Here is a 22,513-nt window from a genome sequence, read left to right as displayed (position 1 = left end):
GTCATTAAAGACAATTATTGCTTGACTTATGACTATTGACTGTAGCCACTGACCAATCACTCAAAAGGCAATATTTACATTTTAATTTTGCTACATAATATATCAGAAAATCCAAACAAAGCAGCAAGTAAAATTGAATATGTATTGTGGTGATATTTTCTTTCTTTCAACATTCTACTGTGTAGTTTCTTGAACTTTCCAAGCATCATAAGGACGCTTTTTTAAGCTGTTGCATATCCTAAGGAAGAGTGAAAAAGAAAGGTGTTCGATGTCGCCTTAGTTTTCAGTTTTCACCATCTCGAACTTTGAAACAAAATGGGGAACCAACTCGTTGGTATAGCTCCATCCCAGATTTACCCAGTGGAACACTATCTGAGCGATCATGTCGATTTATCTTTTGATCAAAGGTATGCCTTATAATGTTAATATCGCCATATAAAGTTTCTACGATTATTGACTATAAGGTTTCTTTAAACTATCAATAATCTTTCAGTTTTACCTAAGTCTTTAGTCCTATTTTAGTTGTGTTATTTCCACTTTTGTGCATTCTATAAATATTTTAATACAAAGTACAATACTGTAAGAATGTTTTGGACATATTATTAAAGGTGTATTAATTTCCTTTTATTTTTCAGCCTTGGCTCAACAAGATTCTTTAAAGTGGCTAGAGCTAGAACTCGAGAAGGTTTGGTGGTTGTTAAAGTGTTTGCAATCCATGATCCCTCCCTACCACTAGCTGAACATAAGGAAAGAATACTTAAAATCAAGGAACAACTTGCTTCCGCATTCAACTGTTTGCCATTTCAGCGAGTTATTGTATGTATACATACTCAGATCTGTTTTAAAAGTGCTTTTTACTATTATAATAGTCATTATTGAGGGTGGGTGTAATGATAAGTAGAGTTTATCTAATATGGAATACAAGCTTATCCAACCAAAGCCTAGTTGAGAAGGTTTTTGTCATTAAATTCAGGGACATAACATGGAGCTTACTCTGTATATATTTGCCTGTATTTTCTGTTTCAGTTAACAGACAAAGCAGGTTTACTAATAAGGGAATACTGCAAGTGTAGTGTTTATGACCGAATGTCAACTCGGCCCTTTCTTACCTTGCTTGAAAAAAAATGGATCACTTTTCAAGTGCTTCATGCATTACACAGAATGCACAAATTGGGGATATGCCATGGGGATATTAAGGTAATGTAATGGTTTTATTATATATGAGTAAACCAAATATTAAGATGTCTCAACGAAACTGGGTTCAATTCCTTGGGACATAAAAATGATTCATTTGCCAGGTAAAAAATTGTTAACATTCACATAATAAAGAAATTGCTTGTTTCTTATGAAAAATATCCAACAACAATTAATAGAATATATAAATGTATTACAGCTCGAAAATATAATGGTGACTTCATGGTTATGGGTCCTGTTGACGGATATTGCATCTTTTAAACCTACATTCCTCCCAGATGACAACCCGGCTGACTTTAGCTATTTTTTTGACACATCCAGACGTAGGCTATGCTATCTTGCACCTGAAAGATTTGTAAAAGCACCTGACCCTCATAATAGACCTGCAGTGAGTATTTTCGTTATTAATAAATATAGCATCCAAAAACTGATTTGACATTTTATATACATAATTATCTTTGAAAAAAAAAAAAAAAAAAAAGATGTTGATACAGATGGCTGCTTACGTTCTAATTACATATGTTATATGTTATCTGATCTATGTGTGATTGTGTAATTGTGTAAAAAAAAATTAAATTTATTTTTATATTATTATAGATATTTGTATAATTTTGTTAATAATAACAGTTTTGTCAATTTAGTGAAAACATAGAAATGTATCTGCGCCAATCCTATTATGGTATGTAATGGAATTTTCTAGACCAAAAGCAGAATGTGCCTCAACCTCATTATTTTTTTAGGGTGATGACAAAATGGCTGGGTTATTGTTGAGTGAATCCCCTTGCAAGATTGGTGAACTTGTACCTAGTATGGATATATTTTCAACAGGGTAAGTGCTAAAAAGTCATAGAGATAATACTGTAAAAATATAATTAATAATGAATTTTGGAATATGTCTTATAATAATTAATATAAACTTGTTATATCAGACTGTGCCATCAATGCCTCCAGTAAAAAAGTAGTAAAAAATCCAATCTGAACATTATGTTTTGCTTGACTTGAGTTTATTACCTCTACCCACTAGGTCTACCCACATTTTTGTTGCTGTTCTGTTTTGTAATTTTATATACGTACATCTGTTCGATTATTAATCTTAGTTCATATATTGTTTATCAGTAAGTTAATTATGTATGCAATTCTTATGAGAAATAAAGTTATTCTTAACCTAACATATGTCGCAGCTAGCTTAATTAGCCGTTCAATCAACAGTCTAGCCTTTTAATTAAACAGCGCCGTTTAAATATCGGCCTGAAACATATAAGAACATAGGAATTCAGCCACTACTCTTTTGAATTCTTAGCGATTTTAACGGATTAAACAGTACTTATCCGGAGATGGATATATTCGGTAGTGGGCTGATCGGGTTTTAAAAAAGCACTGTTTAATGCTTATCTTGAACCTAATCGTTTGCTGGTTTTCTGCTGGAATTTTTTTTGATATTTTTATTTTATCTTGTCATAATAATTTAATTTTCTTTTTTATTGTTTTGCGTAATACTTACGTTTACCTTAATTGTCATAAATTAATATAGAGTTTGTAATACATATATACTAGATTTAGTATTTATGGTTTACTATTTATGGTCTGGTGAATTTTAGTAAATTACTTCTCCATAGTAAAATTACACTTGCAAAATGAAAACAATTTCCCAACAGCTGTGCCCTATTAGAACTATGGAACGACGGTACGCCAGCATTAGATCTTCCTGGTCTACTCGCGTATAGGAATGGAGAAGAACGACCTTCCACCATGGAAGTGAGTAGCACATATCCCAAAGAACTAAAGGATCTGCTTCTATCCATGACTGAAAGGAATCCAGGGGATCGGAAGAGTGCTGAGATTTACTTAGATGAAGCAAAAGGAAGGTAAAACAAACACACACGGAAAATGGTCGGTTAAGATGCACATACTTCTGCGTCGTAACGAACCATTGTCCCTTTTAAATAATACTATACGTTTTTCGTCGAAATCGAATCCAGGATAACCCAAAGTTGCATGAGTGATAATGGATATAGCGAAAAAGCTCGAGTGCCTTGTTTGCTTTTTCTATTACATTTTTTCTTTGAAAATATATATCTTCAACAATCTATATTATTCCAATTATTGTAGGAAGTCCCGTAATTTGCCAATGTGGCTTAGACACACTTCTGCAACTGAACCAACCAACGTCTTCCCTCTTAACCAATGCAATATGTTTTTTGCCGAAATCGAATCCAGGATTAACCACAGTTTCATTAATATAATAACCTAATTGGGGTATCCATTTTGAGTGATCCCTATTAAGGCTGTGTATAATTAATAATAATATAACAATTTCAGCTTGTTCCCTGAATACTTCTACTCATTTCTCCAACCGTACATGTTAATATTCTCCGCTCAACCAATTCTACCAGCCGACGAGAAGATCTCGAGAATCCATCAGGACATCAAAAACATCATCAAAATATTCACTCAACCCTCAAATGCCAAGAATTACCAGGACCTGGTGGATGAGACCACGGATAACCAGAAGGTGGAAATCGATGCCCTGGTTAAGGAAGGGTTTAGGGTTATGACTGTGAATGTCGCCGATTTTGAGGAAGAGGTATTTTAATCATATATTTTAGAGTAGGCGGTTTGGTACTACTTTTTAGTCCAGAAGTCTGTAGAAGAATATGCACTTAAACAGATAAAAACGGATTGATTACATATTTACATAACTTTTTAAATTAATTAATTCCCTTTAGTCAGAAAATGCACCCGACAAAAGTGAACAGGGTCCGGACAGCGAAGGACTAATTCTTATGACGTCATTGGTGACGTCATGTATCCGCGGCTTGCACCATTGCACGTCAAAGTTACAATGTCTCGAGATTTTACAGCTTTTATGCAAAAACTCATCATCTGAAGTTATTCTGGACCGAATATTGCCTTATATTGTAAGTAAAATACCTTTTATTAAATTAGCTTTTGTATTTTTCTGTACTTTAGGCCAGAGGGCGGTGGTATTACTTAACATCAGGTGAAGTCTGAATTGTCTTTTTGTATATAGTCTGTTATATACCCGCTCTGTGTATGTATATATTATGTTAGGTGTATACGAAATAAATAAACAGAACTTTAACTTTTAAGATATACCTGTCCCATGCCCCGGAAGCACGCGTACGCGCGGCCGCAGTCTGGTGTGTAACACGATGCGTGTCATGTGTGGAATCCCTCCCACCACAAGACTGCAATGTGTTCCCCGAGTATATATTACCAGAACTCGCTCCAAGAGCCTCCGACCCCGCCCTGCCTGTGAGAATTGCATACGCTAATAATATTGGTAAGTACTTAGCATATGTATGATTTTTTGATTATCAGTTTTAAGAAGACTATTATTTAAAGAAAAACACTTTTTTACGGATTATAGTTATGTATTATTGTATTTAAACTTATAATTATTTGTACATAATTTAAAATTTAAACCGACGTTTCGCGTGCTTTACAGCATCCGTGGTCACGGTGACCGAAGACAAAAGGTCAAGGTTAATTATAAGTTTAAATACAATAATACAATTTCTTTAAATGTGTAAAAGTTATGTAAATAAAAGACAATACTAGACTATTATTTTTTTTATTCCATGCAACTTCTTCAATACAAAGAGTCCCCTTGTGAGTTTGAAGTTGCATGGATATGCAGTTCTCATGTTATTTTAATACATAGGACCTGGATGACCGAGCTTAGCCCGGTATTTTTTTTATAAATCGTGTTTTTTGGAAATTTTATTTAAGTACGAATTACATACAAATAAAATTATGTAATATGAATATAATTATCGAATAAAGATAATTATATTCATATTTAAGTTTTTATTTGACTGACATCTTTAAACGAGCAATTCTATGTTTAAGTTGATAAAACACAAATAAAATGACATTTTCTAGAAATGATTCCTAGCTAAATCGATTTATCGCCCCCGAAACCCTCTGTATACTAAATTTCATGAAAATCGTTGGAGCCGATTCCGAGATTCCAATTATATATTTATATACAAGAATTGCTCGTTTAAAGATATAAGATAAGATATATTCTTTCTAAATAATATTTTCATAAGTATCTGATTGTTACATGTGTGATGTTTAAATATAAAAAAACGCTTCATAAAAAAAAAAAATAAGTGTAATTTTCTCGTATATGTCAGTGAAACTCCGGAATCATTAGTTCAAAGATTTTCTCGATACATTGATTATTAATTATAAAAGTTTTAAGATATGTAGCAGTAGGTGAGCTCAAAATGTTATTAAATCTTTGCTTCATATTAAAACGTTAATAGCCGAAAAATGTGGGCGTAAATTGTAATAATCCAGTGGTTACAATCCTATATCCTAATCCTTTATTAATGTAATAGGATAAATGTTATTTTGATTTTGCATGTAATAAAAGATTTGTTATTTTATTTTATTATATGATACACGACTACCTATTATCCTCCAAAATTGAAATAATGATGTAATTTTCAGCTAAACTAGCGGAAACTGCAGTCCGGTTTTTGGATCAAACACAGAATATGATTGATAAAGAAGCAGCCAATATTAACTATGAAACTGAGTTATCTGCTTTGCATGAAATGGTAAGTCATTTTTTATTAATGATTTGAATTGAACCTTAAAAAGATTTAATTATGAATAAAATTATATGTTTATGAATGGTTGAGCAAAACTCTACTGACATGTTTTGGAAACTATGAAAAAAATTCTCCGCTTTTTAGTATTTTTTTTAATAGAACAGGAGGCTCACCTGATGTTAAGTGATACCGCCGCCCCTGGACACTCAATGCCAGAAGGCTCGCGAGTGCGTTGCCGGCCTTTTAAGAATTGGTACGCTCTTTTTGTGAGGGACCCTAAGTCGAATAGGTTCGGAAATACTTAAGTGGGCAGCTGGTTCCATAAAGTGGTGGTGCGTTGCAAAAACTGTATATAGGTTCTTTGACATTACTTCCTGATGGCTTGAGATAAAATCACTTTGTTAGTCGTGACTTGAGTTAATTTCACACAGTCAAAAGTAATACCTTAAACCAGGGATGACCTTTTTAACTTCTTTACTTCGCCATTCCAACGGCATTTCTAGAATCGCCTCCTATTTCCTATTCCTTATTAAAGTTTTAATAAAGCAACAATTAAATCAAATTTTTGTATTATTCTATACTGAGTTGGATTTTCCGATTCGGAAAAATATTTTTTTTTCTATCCCAACAAAAAAAAATTTACAGGTTCGTTCAACTGTTTCCTATTTACTAACGGATTCTCAAGCGGTCGTCAAACGTGCGTTGGTCGAAAATGGTATTACAAAGTTATGTGTTTTCTTTGGAAAGCAGAAAGGTAGGTAAACCTTTTTCAGATATAAGGTTTAAAGACATTTATTCTCATAAAAGACATTAGTCACTTACATGAGAACACTTATATGCTAACGTTAGAATTTGAAAAAAAAAACTTGCTAGAACTTGGATAAACTTTCATTTCCGTAGATTGGGATCACTCAATAGATGGTCTTTTAATCTTAATTTAAATATTGCTAGGCTGCCTGCACTTTTTACATTTTTTGGGAGTCTATTATACCGCAGTACTCTCCCAACGCTTAATGTTTTTTTTTTAAATATTCAAATATTTATAGCTATGAACCTTATATTTCTGTAACTGTTTCCTGGTGTAATGTAAGGTGATCACCCTTTTGTGACGCACAACATCGACTTTTTGGATCAAAGGCACGCTTTCCTCACGATGTTTTCCTTCACTATACGAGCGACTTCTCAATGCGTACTTGGAAAGTTCTATGATGCACAGACAGGAATCGAACCAACGACTGTTCCCACCCTCCCCGGTGATGACTGTCTCATTACCGTCACCCATTTTAATAGCACCTAAACTGATGATGAAATCATTTTCTTAACTTGGAATAGTGCTGATTTATATCTAATTTTGTGTCCCTTTCATTTGCATTTGTTGAAATTATTCCCATATATACCTGCATTTTCAAGGCTACCTAGTTGTACGCCATATTCGGTAGTAATGGAGATATTTATGTATCCTTTATAGATATCATATATTATTTTAGCAAACGATGTAATCCTCTCACACATGGTAACATTTTTGAACGACAAGGAGGAGGCGGCCCTTCGCGGGTGCTTCTTTGAAAGAGTTGTAGGTGTTGCGGCCTATGTTGGGCATCACGCGTCGCCAATTTTATTACCATTGTTACAACAGGTATGTAGCTTCGCACGCGGTAATGTTTGTTTTAAAATAGTTGTTTGATGATTTGCTTTTTCAAAGAGTACCGAGAGTTTTTTACGCCGGCTTTTTCTCTCGGCCTACACCCTCTGTCTTCTTTGCCGATGAGTAGGGATGCCTACAGGTTCAAATTTAATGACGTGGAATAAGTGATACCTTGATGATCTTATGTTCCAAAATAAACTTATTTAATTTTTTTTAATATCAGTTCTGTTATTATTTTTTTTTATTGATAAAGTTTTGTTAAGTTTTTGTTTTTGGCCTACACTTTTTCTTTGCCGATTAATGACGTGGAATAAGTGATGCCTGTCTATCTTATGTTCCATAATAAACTTATTTAATTTTTTTTAATATCAGTTCTGTTATTATTATTTTTTATTGATAAAGTTTTGTTAAGTTTTTGTTTTTCGCCTACACCCTTTCTTTGCCGATTAATGACGTGGAATAAGTGATGCCTGTCTAGCTTATGTTCCATAATAAACGTATTTAATTTTTTTCCCCTATTCACTCTCATCTAGAAGGACGATGGAGTTTCAACAAGTTCTTGATATCCTCAAAAGACGCAAACGTTTGGATCTTATTATAACGGCAAAGGAATGTAACTACTTGAATCTTCCTTACTCAATAACATGGGTTCATTCATGCTAAATAGAATAGAGGGTAGCCTCGTAAAGGTTTGCCTGGATGAAAAGTCTATGTCAGACCACCTGACCACGAAACTGGAAAGATTTTTGACGAAGTCAGCGTTGAGAGATACTGCTCTGTGAATTATCACATGTTTATATTTATATTTCAGGGTCTAACAGACCCGTCTGAGTGGATCATAGCCAAAGCCATAAGAGCAAGCAGTAGTCTTGCTGAACTAGGGTTACTACCGAAACAGGCACTTTGTTCCTTACTAGCCGAGAGTGCGGTGTATTTGGCGCACCCTAATTTATGGGTAAGTTTATTTTGATTGAGTTTTGCAAAAAGGATTTCCGTGCACAGTTACTCTAAAACTTTCATAGTGATTCTAATAGATAGATATTTATTCATTTTTAGGCAAGGTATTTTAGAGTGTAATTTTCATATTAATTATTAAATATCAAGTAATCTATTGACGGTGAATCCAGGCAATACGTTGAGTAAGATGAGTAAGAGTAATGCGTAGAAATCATCTAGCTTTTAGTTTGCGGGTAGTTACAAAAAATTATATATAATTTTGTAGAACATATACAAGTTAAGGTGTTTTTTAATTAGGCACGAAATAATAACATTACTACAGTATGACAATTTCGTATTTGCTATAAAGCGATAATTTTCAATCTACCCGCATTTTTATTTTCATAGATTCGTCACGAAGTATGCGGCTTGGTGTCGTGTGTGGCAAATCTCCTCAATCCAATCGATGTCAACTGCAAAATACTGCCTTTAGTGTGGCCACATCTCAAACATAAATTAATACAGGTAAATTTCAGTGTATACATAAACTAACCTAATTGCTAAGTCAATCTGTACGTTGGAGGTTCCTAAAAATGGTAGTCTCTGGTTCCAAATTCTACATGTGATTGGAACGAGTCATAAATGCGACCTTCAATCCAAATTTTGTACTGAAACTTAATAAAAATATTTTAACGTGACATAAAAAAGCATGACTCATTGTCCCATTGCGCTCATTGTACGCTTTCGCCGCATCTATCTCTCTTCCACTCGATTGGTCTATGCGACCGGGGATTCACTCCTTCATACATACAAAATAATGATAATTCAATAAAGATTATACAATTTTAATAATAAAAGAATGCAATAATTTCCTCAATTTTATGGCGTTGTCACGTATTGACTTTATAGACAACCTTTTTTAAAGTGAAACTTCTTTAGAATCGATTGGATTTCAAACCGGATGCAACGGAAAAAGCGACATTAAAAAGAGACAGAAAGATATATTCATAAGATTTAACGTAGGAGAAAATGAGATAGATAGAGAAACTTTTTAAGAATCGTAATTTCAAACCGGATGCAATGGAAAAAGCGGTAGTAAAAAGAGAAAGAAACATAAATTCATATGATTTAACCTGGGAGTAAATGAGATAGATAAACTTCTTTAGAATCGTAATTTCAAACCGGATGCAATGGAAAAAGCGGTAGTAAAAAGAGAAAGAAACATATATTCATAAGATTTAGTAAATGAGATAAGAGGCATTATATACAGCCTCTTTTTACTGCCGCTTTTTCATTTTATCGAATTTCAAACTTTCGTTGTTTTGGTTCTTGCCAAATTAAAGATTTATATTAAACTTATAAATTAAAATGTATCATTCAAATATACTGTTTTCAAAGAAACGTTTAATACATTTGGATAGTGAAAAATATTTAATTGATATTATATGATTAATTATAAAAACTTTTTTCTTTGAAAGTTTCACTTTTGCCACGTGTGATTTGCACATGTTTTTGTTTTTCTTCTTATTTTTATTCGTATTAACTAACACTCGTGAAAAAAAACCGCGTTAAATAGTTAAATGTGTATAAAAAATATTATTTTATACTTATTAAAACATTGTTGACGCTTCTCAAATCGTTAAAATGAATTTTAATAAATGTTCTTTTGGCGATAAATGTATAATCCCGTTTTTAGGTAGAAAGAGCCGAGTTACTGCTAGAAAGTTTGGCTGAACCTATACCAAGGAAGGTTTTAGATGCTGTACTGCGACATGGAGATGTTGACAGACTCGTCCAAACGCTTAGGGAGAGAAAAAACGCTCGGTTACGGGTAAGTTATTGGAACTTTACAAGACCATAGACAAACTCTATGGATGTTTTGATCGCTTTTTTGACAATATTTTTAATTTCCGTAATTGTTACAATTATAATATATATTTTTTAAGTTTAGTTTTTAATTTTATGACACCTTATAGGCCGTAAAAATTCTAATGCTCTGTAAATTATTTAAAATGGCTGCAATAAAAATATCATTTAAAACGCAGGTCAAATTAATAATCAAATGTAAATGTTTCTTTAGGTTTAAATTGACGCAACAATTATATTTATTAATTATTTAATAGGGCCCAACTTATTTAAAAATACTGCAGTTTGCAAGTTGTAAAGAATTTTTTTGCTACTTCCAACATTTGAATGAATACATCATGTATTCAAATTTATGTTCATAACATCTCTTTTCGAAGTCGAGAAAATATACCACTTAAATAGGCGGGGTATATTTTATGTGATTAGGTATATACCTAATCATACTCCTGTATGCAATAAGTTTATAAAACTAACAGCGACCCTAGTGGCTTTAGCGTGCGACTCTTATCCTTGAGGTCGTAGGTTCGATCCCCTGCTGTGCCAATGGTCTTTCATTCTATGCATTTAACATTTGCTTAAACGGTGAAAAAACATCATGAGGAAACCAACATGTCTTAGATTCAAAAAGTCGACGACGTGTGTCAGGCACAGGAGGCTAATCACCTACTTGCCTATTAGATAAAAATAATATCATGAAACAGACTTGAACTAGACTACTAGACAACTAGACTAGACAGCTTGTTAGCAATAAAGCCCACCCGTGAATACTATTTTCTTTATTTCAATAATTTCGCATTTTTTATCCTCAATATTTAAGGTGAAACAAGGAATGATACCACAATATTCGGAAATGGGACAGCAGTTGAAAAATCTGTTTAGAAGATTGAGTTCGGATGGTGAGTTTCATTTAAAATTTAATCTGAGTTGAGTACCAACCAATTCGACTGAGGGTCTTTGCAGGAAAGATCTTACCAATTCTTTAAAGACCGGTGACGCCAGCCTTCTGGCAATGAGTGTCCATGGGCGAAGGTTCACTTACCGTCAGCTGAGCCTCCTACCTTTTAAATAAAATATATTAATTCACAACACATTTCCATAAATAAATAAAAAAGGTATTTCTTAGTGTTTTTTAGTAAATTAATTAGAAAATTGAAATTTAATACAGGTATGACGGAACACGTTGAGAACCAACTTCTAGCGATGAGTGCGCATTTAATTAAAATACAAAGTTCGGCCACTCAAGTAAGTTTATTTAATCTGTAGTCTTCATAGCATATTCATTCTGTAATATTTTATATGTACTCTATTATATTTTATTTAATGTTTATTTCTACTCGAAATTATCGTATTGGCATAGTCTGTAATGTATTTCTGCATACTTTAGATTGTATTACCAAAACATTATTGTATCATATTCTTGCAAATGAAATATAAATATAAATAAATAAATATAAATAAATAAATAAATTGTCTTCCAGCACATAACTGAAGCACCAGGTAGATTAATGCTATCTGCAGGTGGGTTGTCCCTGTCCGTGCAATTGGATACGACATCGGACACGACATCTCACAACGTACACGACAAAATGTACGCTAGTACTCAAAATAGGTAAATTCTGGATATATTTTTCTAGTCTGTAGTATTATAATAAAGCTTATGGAGATTACTACAGACTATCAAAAAATCAAACTCAAATTCAAAATTGTTTATTAATGAAGGTAACATGATGTGCACTTATGAACGTCAAAAACGAAATATACATTAAATGCTTTTTTTTTACAATTTACTGCCAGTTCTCAAATCTAGGGCGTAGAACGGAAGAGAAGAACTGGCAATAAACTCTCCGCCACTCTTTTTAAAAGTCTTTTTTGTCTGTTAGATGGATTAATATTGGCAAATCAAACAAATCGTTTTGAAATAATTTGACTTTGATGTTAGTAAATTATAATGACAATGGCAGTTGATACCAGCGCCATTGCTCCGATATTTATTTAAACCCAAGTTTCAGGCAGGTCAACTAACACTAAAACACGTCAGATTTATTTTTTACCCATTTATTCTAGTTGTTTAATTTTCTCACTAAACTATTGTCTCAATTACTACTACTATTATTTTCTAGACGTACACAAAAGACGTCCTTGTCCCACGAAACTCATATGAACACTGAATGGCAGCATATGTTCGGAACGCAGGAACCAGGAACTTTCAAACGTAAGCATTGCCTTTTTAATTATATATATAATTATATTAAGTTATCGAAATCTTATTATGTCTTAATTATTAGTAAATCGTTTTTAACAATCAAAAAGTTTGTATACTGTGAGTACTTTTTTTTTAATTTTGACTATTAGTTCCACATAATGATTTTTTTATTCTTTATTGAGAAACGTCAATATGTCAAAATATTCATGAAGGTTTTTTAATCATAAAGACTAGAGTACATCTTGAAATACGCCATCTTAGTGACGATAAATACGTACGATCATAAACGATAGGTACGTACGGGCACGTAAAATCGTATACCTAAAAATTAAAAAAAAAATATTTACTAATATTTTAAAATTACGCTCTAGGCATTTGCGTAATTTTCACATTTTTGTTTATCAGCGACAGATACTTTGACCCAGTCAGCTGCGGCAGGATCTCAAATGGGCGGGGCCAGTATGGGCGTGGCGAGCGTGACTGCATCGGCACCCGTACATTCGCAACTAGGTCACAGTGCTAGCTATGTTCAATGTATGTTCTGATATCCATTTTTGCCTTTTTTTATGAACAGGGGGCAAACGACCAGGAGGCTGAACTGTGTGATATGTGATACCGCCGCCCATGGACACTCACATTGCCAGAAGGCTCGAAAATGCAGGCCTTTTAAGAATTGGTATATTCTTGAAGGACCCTAAGTGGAATTGGTTCGGAAATACTTCAGTGGGAAGCTGGTCCCACATAGACGCATTATTTATCTGCAATTTTGTATATGTTGTAAATCGGTGTGTTTATACATAATAAATAATTATATAAATAAAAATGTCTTTATGGGTCGGGTTCCCAGCCGACCATAAAAAATTTAATTATAAATTCCTTAAAATATCCAATTCCTTATTATATATTATTTATTTACATATTTTATTTATTTTTGATTTTTCAACTGTTAGCAACACGCTTGAGTGCATGAGTGAGGGTGCAAATGTGTGAGTGAGTGAGTGAGTCAGTGAGTGAATGAATAAAGTGTGAAATTAGATACTAGGTCTCAGAAACAGCTCTAACATTGCATAGGGTGTGTTCATAAGCCAGTCCTTTATTTGTATATTTAGATTGTAGACGGTGGGCGGGTAGATATAAGGCAGCCTATTTAAAATAATAATGTTAATTATATATTATCTTTACAGATAGTATGGCGCCTTGTCGTATGGAATTAAGAAATTTAATCACACGAACGCAACAAAAGTTTCAAAAGACTTTAAGGTATTCGAAGCGATTCGTATTTGTCTTTATTGATTTTGTTTATAGAAAACGTAATCTGGTTGATATCTGATGATGGATGGCAGAAAATTGTGGGATACTTTGGAGGTTTTTACCCGTTTTTAGTTACCAAACCATTTCTTCTCTTCTTACTTATATTGCTTTGTTTTTTTTTTAAATAATATTTTTCGTGTTTTGTGGGTACAACAACACCTACAGGCTTACCTACCGTAACAAAGTTTTTTTTAATTCTGTATGGAATGAGGACCGACATATAATTAGTAGTAGAGCGTACAAGTTCTTAAAAGGCCGGCAACGCAATTGCGAGCTTTTTTGAAATGAGTGTCCATGGGCGGCGGTATCACTGAACATCAAGTGTGCCTCAATTCCTTAAAAAAATATATGTTTGCTAATTCTATCTTTGTCGTGTTTAAGCTACATATATTTTAATTAATATTTTTAGAAGCCAAGACGATAATGTAGAAAGCAGCGAGGAACTGGTGGCACCAGTAACATGGCGACCCGGAAACCAGCTATTGGCATATTTACATGAACATAAGTAAGTAATGCAAAAGATTTACGTCACTGTTGTAACCTCTTATGTCAAAAAACAATTTATTTTTTATTCTTAGACTCTTACATATGGGATTTAACTGGTTTATTAATAAATAAGTTATTTTTACTATCCAAAACTATGGAAAAAAGCACAATAATAATTTAACGACACGAAACATTTTTTCCTTTCTCTCCTTATGATTTGGAGATTTTTTTTTGATTTAATAGTTAGCAGCATTCTCATTCTCTTTCTTCCTCACTCATTTGTCCCCTAAAAGTTACATTTATTAATATTCTTACTTCGAAAATTGTTATTTTGTATTGTAAATGTAAAAATAATATAATTTAAATATGTGTTTTTGTATGTATATTTGGTGGGTATTTTTATTTGACGATATGTACATTTATATATCCTGATCGCAAGATAATGCTAGTATATAAAATGTAAGTTTTATATACTAGCATTTGTGTCTTAGTAGGTAAGTAAGGTATCAGCCACCCGTGCCTGACACGTCACATAGTTTTTCTGAGCAAATTCTGATAGCACACTAAGCACTGATAGGATTTGAAAGAGGGAGTATACTTACGCAACTTTATTTACTTTCAGAGCAAGAGTAAACCAAATGGTTCGTATGCCCGCTTATCCGGCTCTATTCGGATCATGTTCCGACGACGGAACAGTGAAAGTATGGGACGCGGCTCGTCTACAGGGACACGCCTATGTTAATAAGTGAGGGCTTGCACTATTCATAAATTCAATTGTACTAACCATCTCTTTTCAACATAGCGTAAATACAATTTAATAGAAAGAGACAGGAAGCTGTATACAGGCTGTTATGCATAATTTTCCAGGTCTAAAGCAACATTCAATCGTAGTGCTGGGCCGGTGATGTCTCTAGCGGCGTGTGAAGGCGGACATTCATTAGTGGCTGCCACACAGGAGGGCTCAGTTTTTGTCCTTAGGTAAGTTTATCGAGTAAGAGTACGCCCAGAAACGATTTACTATAGCATCAAGTATTTCACTGAAGATTTAGGTATTTCCATAAGTTAATCCCACTTTGCCATTAAGTTTGGTATATATTTTTCAATATCATTTTTATTTCTTATAATTTTGGAAAAATATATACTACCCTCATTTGAACTACCCAAATTAAAATTATTGTATTGATTTGTTTGCCCTTTTTTTTTGACTGTGACATCTGTAAAATGAGCTACTAACTTTGTTATTGAGTAAGGGGCAAACGAGCTCAAAAAGGGCAGCCACCGCAGTCCATGGCCACCTATTGTAGTGGTTGTGTTGCCAGCCTATGGGGGTATACTCTTCAGTCTAGTTCGCATTTAGCTCTAAGTAACATTTGAAATGGAAATTAAGGGTAGGGGAAAAAATTGGTTTTATTATTCACACTATTATTTCATTTCCTTATTTGCTTTTTGCGTCACCAGTATTTATTTACTTTTTTAAACAATGTCTATGCTTGAAAACTAAATTAAATTCGAGGATTCCCGAAACATTAATACGATTATGTACTAGTCTTTTTTGAGAGCTTTGCTTACTTTTGCCGTCAAGGGGTGGGGGGAATAAATCTGCTGACGTCATGAACGTCCCCTATAATAAAAAAGTACTACTTGTTTTAAGTTCATTGTGAAAATTCTGTTTGATAGGTTGGACACAGGTTCATCGCGCCTGACACTCTCTCAATGCCGTCAGTTGGATAGTAGCGCTGGTGGCGCGGTGGCGTGCGCAAGCGCAGGTGGTTTACACTCGGGCGTCATATCTTACGCTACGCTCAATGCACACATCGTAGGGTGGGATCTACGATCACCTGGTGAGTTTTTTTTTTTTTTTTTTATAGAACAGGGGCAAACGGGCAGGAGGCTCACCTGATGTTAAGTGATACCGCCGCCCATGGACACCCTCAATGCCAGAGGGCTCGCGAGTGCGTTGCCGGCCTTTTAAGAATTGGTACGCTCTTTTCTTGAAGGACCCATTTAATTATTTAATTTACTTAACCATATAAATTCCTATTAACAATCTTTGGTCACAATAGCATTTGGCCTTGTGGCTCCAGCGTGCGATTGTCTATACCCGTATCAAAAAGTTTTTTTATAGAACGGACTGACCTGTTGATAAGTGGTACTGCCGCCCGTTTACACTCAATGCCCGAAGGCTCACGAGTGTGTTGCCGGCCTTTTAAGAATTGGTTAGCTCTTTTCTTGAAGGACACTTAGTTTAATTATTTTGATTATTTGGAAATACTTAAGTGGGCAGCTAGTTCCACATAGTAGTGACGGTGGCAAAAACTGCCTTAAAAATTGCTCAGTTGTGGAACGACGGACGTCGAGGTGATATGGTTGGAATTTCTATTTATTCTGCCTAAACGTCCGATGATGAACCTCAGCTGCTGGTATTAATCGGAACAACATAGGGTCAGTCGTCGTGAGGATACCGACATGTCTCAAATCCAAAACTCAACGTATGTATCAGATAAAAAGCTGATCATAGATTTGTTTATGAAACAGTGGTGATCAAAGAAACGCTCTGGACGCAAAAGAAACTTTCTGGAACCAAGATCCATCTAGGGGTGTAGCCCCGATGGATTAATATTATTAAATCTTTTCTCATATTATAAAATTACGCCGTAATTATATTTGGTATATAACCCTGTCTGGTATTTAATTATGAATGATGAAAGTCCAGAGCGACAACCAAACTTAAATCTAGATTTGTCAGCTGTCAAGCCGTCTGAAGTTTGACATATTTGACGAAGCTTAAGACATGATTGTCACTTGGGATACGAATATCTATTTCTTTAAAATATTAAGATTTAGTTTAATATCAGTTTTCTTTTTTATCTATTCATGTAATTAATTAAATTGTGTTTTCCGTTATATTTAACCATGTAATCTGTCTTTGCTTTGTATATTGTCTATGTTTTCTTTTTTATAATAAATATATCTGTGGGTATATAATTTAAAATAACCTTAGTTGAGAGAACCTTAGTTGTCTCATCTTAAGATAAAATACCTCGACACATAAAAAGCTCAATTTTTTCAGAGAATGCTTGGAAGCTCCAAGGTGATTTAAAGCAAGGCGTATATACGTGCCTTTACGCTAATAGTGCGGGATACCTAGCAGTGGGGACGTCGAGTGGCGCCATCTGTGTGTGGGATTTGCGTTTCCAACTACCCATTACATCTGTTAGGCATCCTAACTGTAAGTATACATATTCTTTTGAAGAAAAAGTATATTATTCCAAAGGTTGGCAACGCAATCAAACGGGTGTTCATCGTTAACTCATCATTTAGGCATCACATGGGCTCCTTTGCATTCCTATCCAGTAAAAATAAATTCTTTTTCGAAGGCATCTTCTTATATTTTCTATTAACATGAGACATATTTGATAGTTATAAATATATTCCTATACATATATAAAGGTAAACTAATGAACTGCAGAAATTAACAGACGAATTCTCTGTTTAGTAAAATGACAATTGTCTGCTATATGTCAATTCCTATACTAAAAGAAATATTTAGTCTTTTTGCATTTTTAATCTATTAACAAACAGTATGTGTTGCCATCTGACAGAACTTCGCATCATTTTCGACGAAATCGTGTTAGTTCAGGAATTGCGATCTTAAGGTAAATGAGGCGATGCACGGGCTATTTTGTAAAACTGCCATTTTTCTTTCGCAATGGCAATCAATAAAACATTTCTGTATTTGCGAAAAAACAATCTATTAATGTTATTACCTTAATGAAATTGATTTTTTATTATTATGTGTTTTGTTGTCATATTTTTTTTTCTTTTTTGTATCATATGGTTGTATAAGTGTAACCTATTCTGGATGCGTCCAGTGTGTTTGTTTTGTGTTTTATTTTTGACTTTGTTTTTATTATAAGGATGTTTCTGTTTGGTTTCCGAATAAATAAATAAATAAATCTATTTCTGAATAACAGAAATAAGAATCTTACACTATGAAAAAAAAAAATAACCCCAGGTTTTCATCTTACCCTAAACATAATTATAGCGGAACGCATAAGACGTATAGTAGGGTACGGGTCACATACGTCTCGCATATGGGCGGTGGGGGGAAGGGACGCAGCCGCTTGGTGCGTGGAGAGCGCGCATCGTACGCACGCCCTGTGGCCTTCAACGGCTCCTCATCCTCCACTCAACTACACTGCGCCAGTGAGTTATATTATTAATCTTTGATAAGTCACACGTAAAACAGGACAATAATTCTTCATCTTTGTTAAGCCTTATAGCTCGTTCCCACTATGTCGTCTGTGGGGACGATTTTTTATCGTGTGTCGGCGCCTCTGTTCACACTAGTCGGCTGTCAGCTATGACCGCAGCTGTTAGTTTTAAGTTCAGCATTAAACAGTCAAAAGGCGGCTTCTGTACACGATGGACGTCGACGAACCTTTTGTTGTGACATATTATTTGTGGAGGAAACGAAAGACAGCTAAATATAGAAGATATTGGGTGCACCCAATTATGAGGGAAACATTTACTTTCCATATTTCAGAACTTAATAACTGAAGAAGTAACGATGTTAAGTGTTTCAATTATTTTAGAATGTCAGTAGGTAACTACGGCGGGCGGCATAGGGGGTGCGGTGCGGGCGGGGACAGCCCGACATACGACAAAAATGAACACAAGTACAAGTGCAAGGACAAGTGTGAATAGCTTCATATAAAATCTTCTGCCGCTACGACACACGATAATAAAACGTCGATACGATATAGTGGGAACGAGCTCTTACTTAAAAACAGGTCAAACATTATTAGTCTATGCCACACGTGAAACAGAACATAAAATTATGATAAATATATATTATGTACATTACTTAATCAATTACGTAAAAATATTTATTAATAATAGATGCATCTGTTTGACAGGTGGTCTTGGTTTAACCTAAGACCTCAATGTTTTTCGATATGTTATTTACAGGCTAGCCAATACATAAGCGCGGTGTATAGCGGATGTCGCGCGGGTGGAGACAGGTTCCTAGTAACGGGTGGATCAGATTTGCGACTTCGTATGTGGGACTTGAGACATCCAGATGATTCCCATGTACTTGTGCAAGCACCGCATGACACGACGCAATCGATTGCTTACAGGTTAGTGTTAGCTTTAAGAGATCCGATTGAAACCTTTTTTGCTGTATCTGCAATTTTTGTTATGGCAATAGTTGTAACTTTATGCCAGTTTCAAGTAAAAGGTAGGAAAACTAGATTATCAAAGAAAAAAAAACAAAAGGCGAGAGATTTTAGTCGGATACAAATTAACTGTTATTTCTGTCAGCAGAAGTTTGACATATTTGACAGTGCGCGAGACAAGATTGTGACTTGACAGTTGAGATACCAATACGAATGTGAACACGCGTTTCATTGCTTGCTCTTCTGACGCAGTATAGATAGACAGAGATAGAATGTTTAATCTATTTTGATAATTTGTAGTTACGCGATAAAGAAAAGAGACGAATGACTTTAAATAAACTCGTGCAATTCAATTAAAAAAAAAAAGCTTCGTAGACTTCGTATTAATAATTACATAAAAAAATAACATTCTATTATGAAGTATCACTTTTGTTTAGTGTATATCAATTTGTTCTCGTTATGAGATTAATTTGATAAAAAAATATGTGTGGATATTCAATTCGTAGAAATGATAACAAGTTCCGTGCATACAGTGATGCCAATTTTCCCCCAATTTAATAGGTTTTTTATTCAAGATTTATTTTTCTTTAAATAAAACCACGCTTCTATACAAACTATTCAGCCTCAAACCCAACCAAGAACTTAACCATATAATATAAACCCAAGTGTGGAAATTTTATATTACTTGCGGGTATTTTAAATTCATTTTTAAATTACCTCTTAAGCTAAGTGTACAACAAAGTTGGTCCTGAGGTAAACATTCCGTTGTAGTTGTCATCACTGTGTTCAGCTTAAAGTGATTGATTCATATGGTTTCTTTACTCACTTTGTTACAGAAGCAGAATAATTGATGGTACAACAGTAATTCAAGAATGTTGTAAATCAAATCCGTCCCCACCATCGTTAATAGAGGATAATGTGTACAGAACTGTGGAATCTAGGACCTTCTATCACACCGCTCCAATCACAGATATAACCCTAGTCGAAGCAAACAAGTGTTATTTAGTCAGCTCCTCCGCTGATGGTGTGATAAATGTCTGGAAATAGTATATGTATATTTTGTATAATAAAGTTGTTATCTGTTTTCTTTCATTTAATCATCCTGTACAGTTCATTCTTTTTTATTTTCCAACAGGGTAAGGAGGATACAATTTTGCTTTATTTAATTTAAAAGTTATCTATGAAAAATTATTTAGTAGTAAAATAACTTTAAAATCTGAAATTGCATATTATACTAGATGCATCCACGAGGTTTCTATATGATCATTTATTTTATAAAGTATTGTTTATTTCATTGTTAGGTAAGATTAACAGCCATAGTTAGTGGTTGTCCATTGAAATTGTTACATTGTCATTAGATTTTTAATATTATTTTTGTTTATTTGGTAACCCACCCACAATGCAATACAAAAATTAAAATAAAACCAGTTACACAAATGAAGAATCAAGAGTGGTGAAAATCTATCCATTTTTGGCCCTGTAGCAAATCTGTAAAAACCTGAAAGCACTTTATAAAGATAAAAAATATATTCTCTGTGTTGTACTAGAAGTACTATTTACCAATCACGATCGGACATACACTGTTAAATGTTTTGTTAAAATTTCAAAAATATGTATAAAAATTTAAATGAAAAAGTTTTTTTAAAGATATTCTTAAACTATATTTTGATATTAGTTAAACCTTGTTTTTTTCTAAATTATTTACACAAAGTATTCTTAATTAAATAACTTCAATAAAATGTCCGTATTTTGTATGTCAGGTTTGCACTTAACACTCACTATAGTTCAAATCATTTAAAACTTCTGGCATTATAATCTTAAGATTTACTGCTATTCCCTGCTTTTTCTTCTGGTGTTTCTGATAATAGTTTTTCTAAATCAATTCCTTCAAACTTTGAATCTGACTTAGAGGCATACTCCATAAAAAGTGTCTTTAAAAACTCCAGATCCTTTGTTAATGTTTTAACTTTCTCTTCAAGCATTTGGTTTTCTGCTTTTAGTTTGTTAACTCTTGTGAATGTTTCTTGTGTTCTCTGCTTTGACTTGAAGCGACTCTTTTTCACTGCCTGTAATTAGAAATTTTAAAAATCTTTTATTGTACAATGACAGTACTTAAATTCTTTAAAGTTTTGAATTTTTTACTTAATAAAAGGTGTTAAAAACACAACTTTAATTTTTATGCTTGTTAATATGTAACTTCGAAATACCAAAAAAATGACTGCTGATTACCTCATTATTTCTGTCTCGTCGTTTTCTATAATCCTCATCATCATCTTCAGCACTGCTAACGCGTTTTACACGCTTTACGGGCGGCATATTGTCAATCTCTTGTAATATCATCAAAGTTTATAAGTTTAATTAGTGAAGTACCTCAATACTTCTCGACTTTGTTGTAATTTCACAATAATACACAAGTCACTAGGGTCGGTTAATTTGGATGATGCAAGTTTTATCATATACTGAATCAGTTTTGATTTGTAAATAGAAATGTTTTAGAACGACATTAAAGACAAGACTTAGTTTATCAGGGAATATGTAAATAATTATTAATTTGTAATTTAATCAAATTCTCATTAAAAAGTATATATTCTAACAAAAATTTAATCAAAATATTTTGCCGTACAAATGAAAAATGTCAAATGAAACTCAAAAAAAAACACGCCATAAATGACATGACTGTGACGGATGTGCCAACAGTATTTCAATGTATACTATAGATAACATAAACATTACATCTGTTGACCTGTTTTTGATATTAAGTACATATTAAATAATTGTATATGTATTAAGCAATAGATAATTAAAAAGTAGCCACAGCAATAAATACTAATTTGTATTGAAAGTAGCTTATGCTGGACCATGTGTTCTCTCAACCTAAAGGGACGATCCTCGAACAATAGAATCACTAACTAGCGGGCCTGGGCTGGGGATTAAGACAAAATTACTGTTGTGGGAGACTAACGAATTATTATTATTTTTTATAACTATAAATTGTATACCTAAAAAATTAGCTCATGCATTGACATATTATGATCATTTTCACACCAATTGGTTAGGCGTTAGTGGGTGACGACTCTCGAAAACTGAATCTGCCTAAAGATCACGA

The 22,513-nt window shown here is 33.6% G+C and overlaps 1 protein-coding gene across 1 annotated transcript; it reads left to right on the top strand.

Annotated features, from left to right (window-relative positions):
• Positions 1 to 54: 54 nt before the first annotated feature.
• LOC110996778 (phosphoinositide 3-kinase regulatory subunit 4) lies at positions 55 to 20,491 on the top strand. The gene is made up of 29 exons (XM_022264606.2): positions 55 to 407; positions 636 to 816; positions 1,027 to 1,197; positions 1,394 to 1,582; positions 1,935 to 2,023; positions 2,850 to 3,059; positions 3,514 to 3,778; positions 3,921 to 4,112; positions 4,306 to 4,498; positions 5,677 to 5,786; positions 6,426 to 6,534; positions 7,268 to 7,416; positions 8,237 to 8,380; positions 8,770 to 8,886; positions 10,058 to 10,192; positions 11,045 to 11,123; positions 11,393 to 11,469; positions 11,706 to 11,836; positions 12,348 to 12,439; positions 12,836 to 12,964; positions 13,615 to 13,690; positions 14,151 to 14,246; positions 14,850 to 14,972; positions 15,095 to 15,205; positions 15,905 to 16,068; positions 17,298 to 17,456; positions 18,273 to 18,433; positions 19,199 to 19,368; positions 20,244 to 20,491. The coding sequence occupies exons 1-29, from the start codon at positions 316 to 318 to the stop codon at positions 20,452 to 20,454; spliced, it is 4,125 nt and encodes a 1,374-aa protein (XP_022120298.2). The 5' UTR covers positions 55 to 315; the 3' UTR covers positions 20,455 to 20,491.
• Positions 20,492 to 22,513: the final 2,022 nt, after the last annotated feature.

The sequence above is a fragment of the Pieris rapae genome, chromosome 5, assembly GCF_905147795.1.
Source record: "Pieris rapae chromosome 5, ilPieRapa1.1, whole genome shotgun sequence".
NCBI lineage: Eukaryota > Metazoa > Arthropoda > Insecta > Lepidoptera > Pieridae > Pieris > Pieris rapae.
Note: the sequence above shows the minus strand (reverse complement) of the source record. Positions and strands in the feature narration are given on the sequence as shown.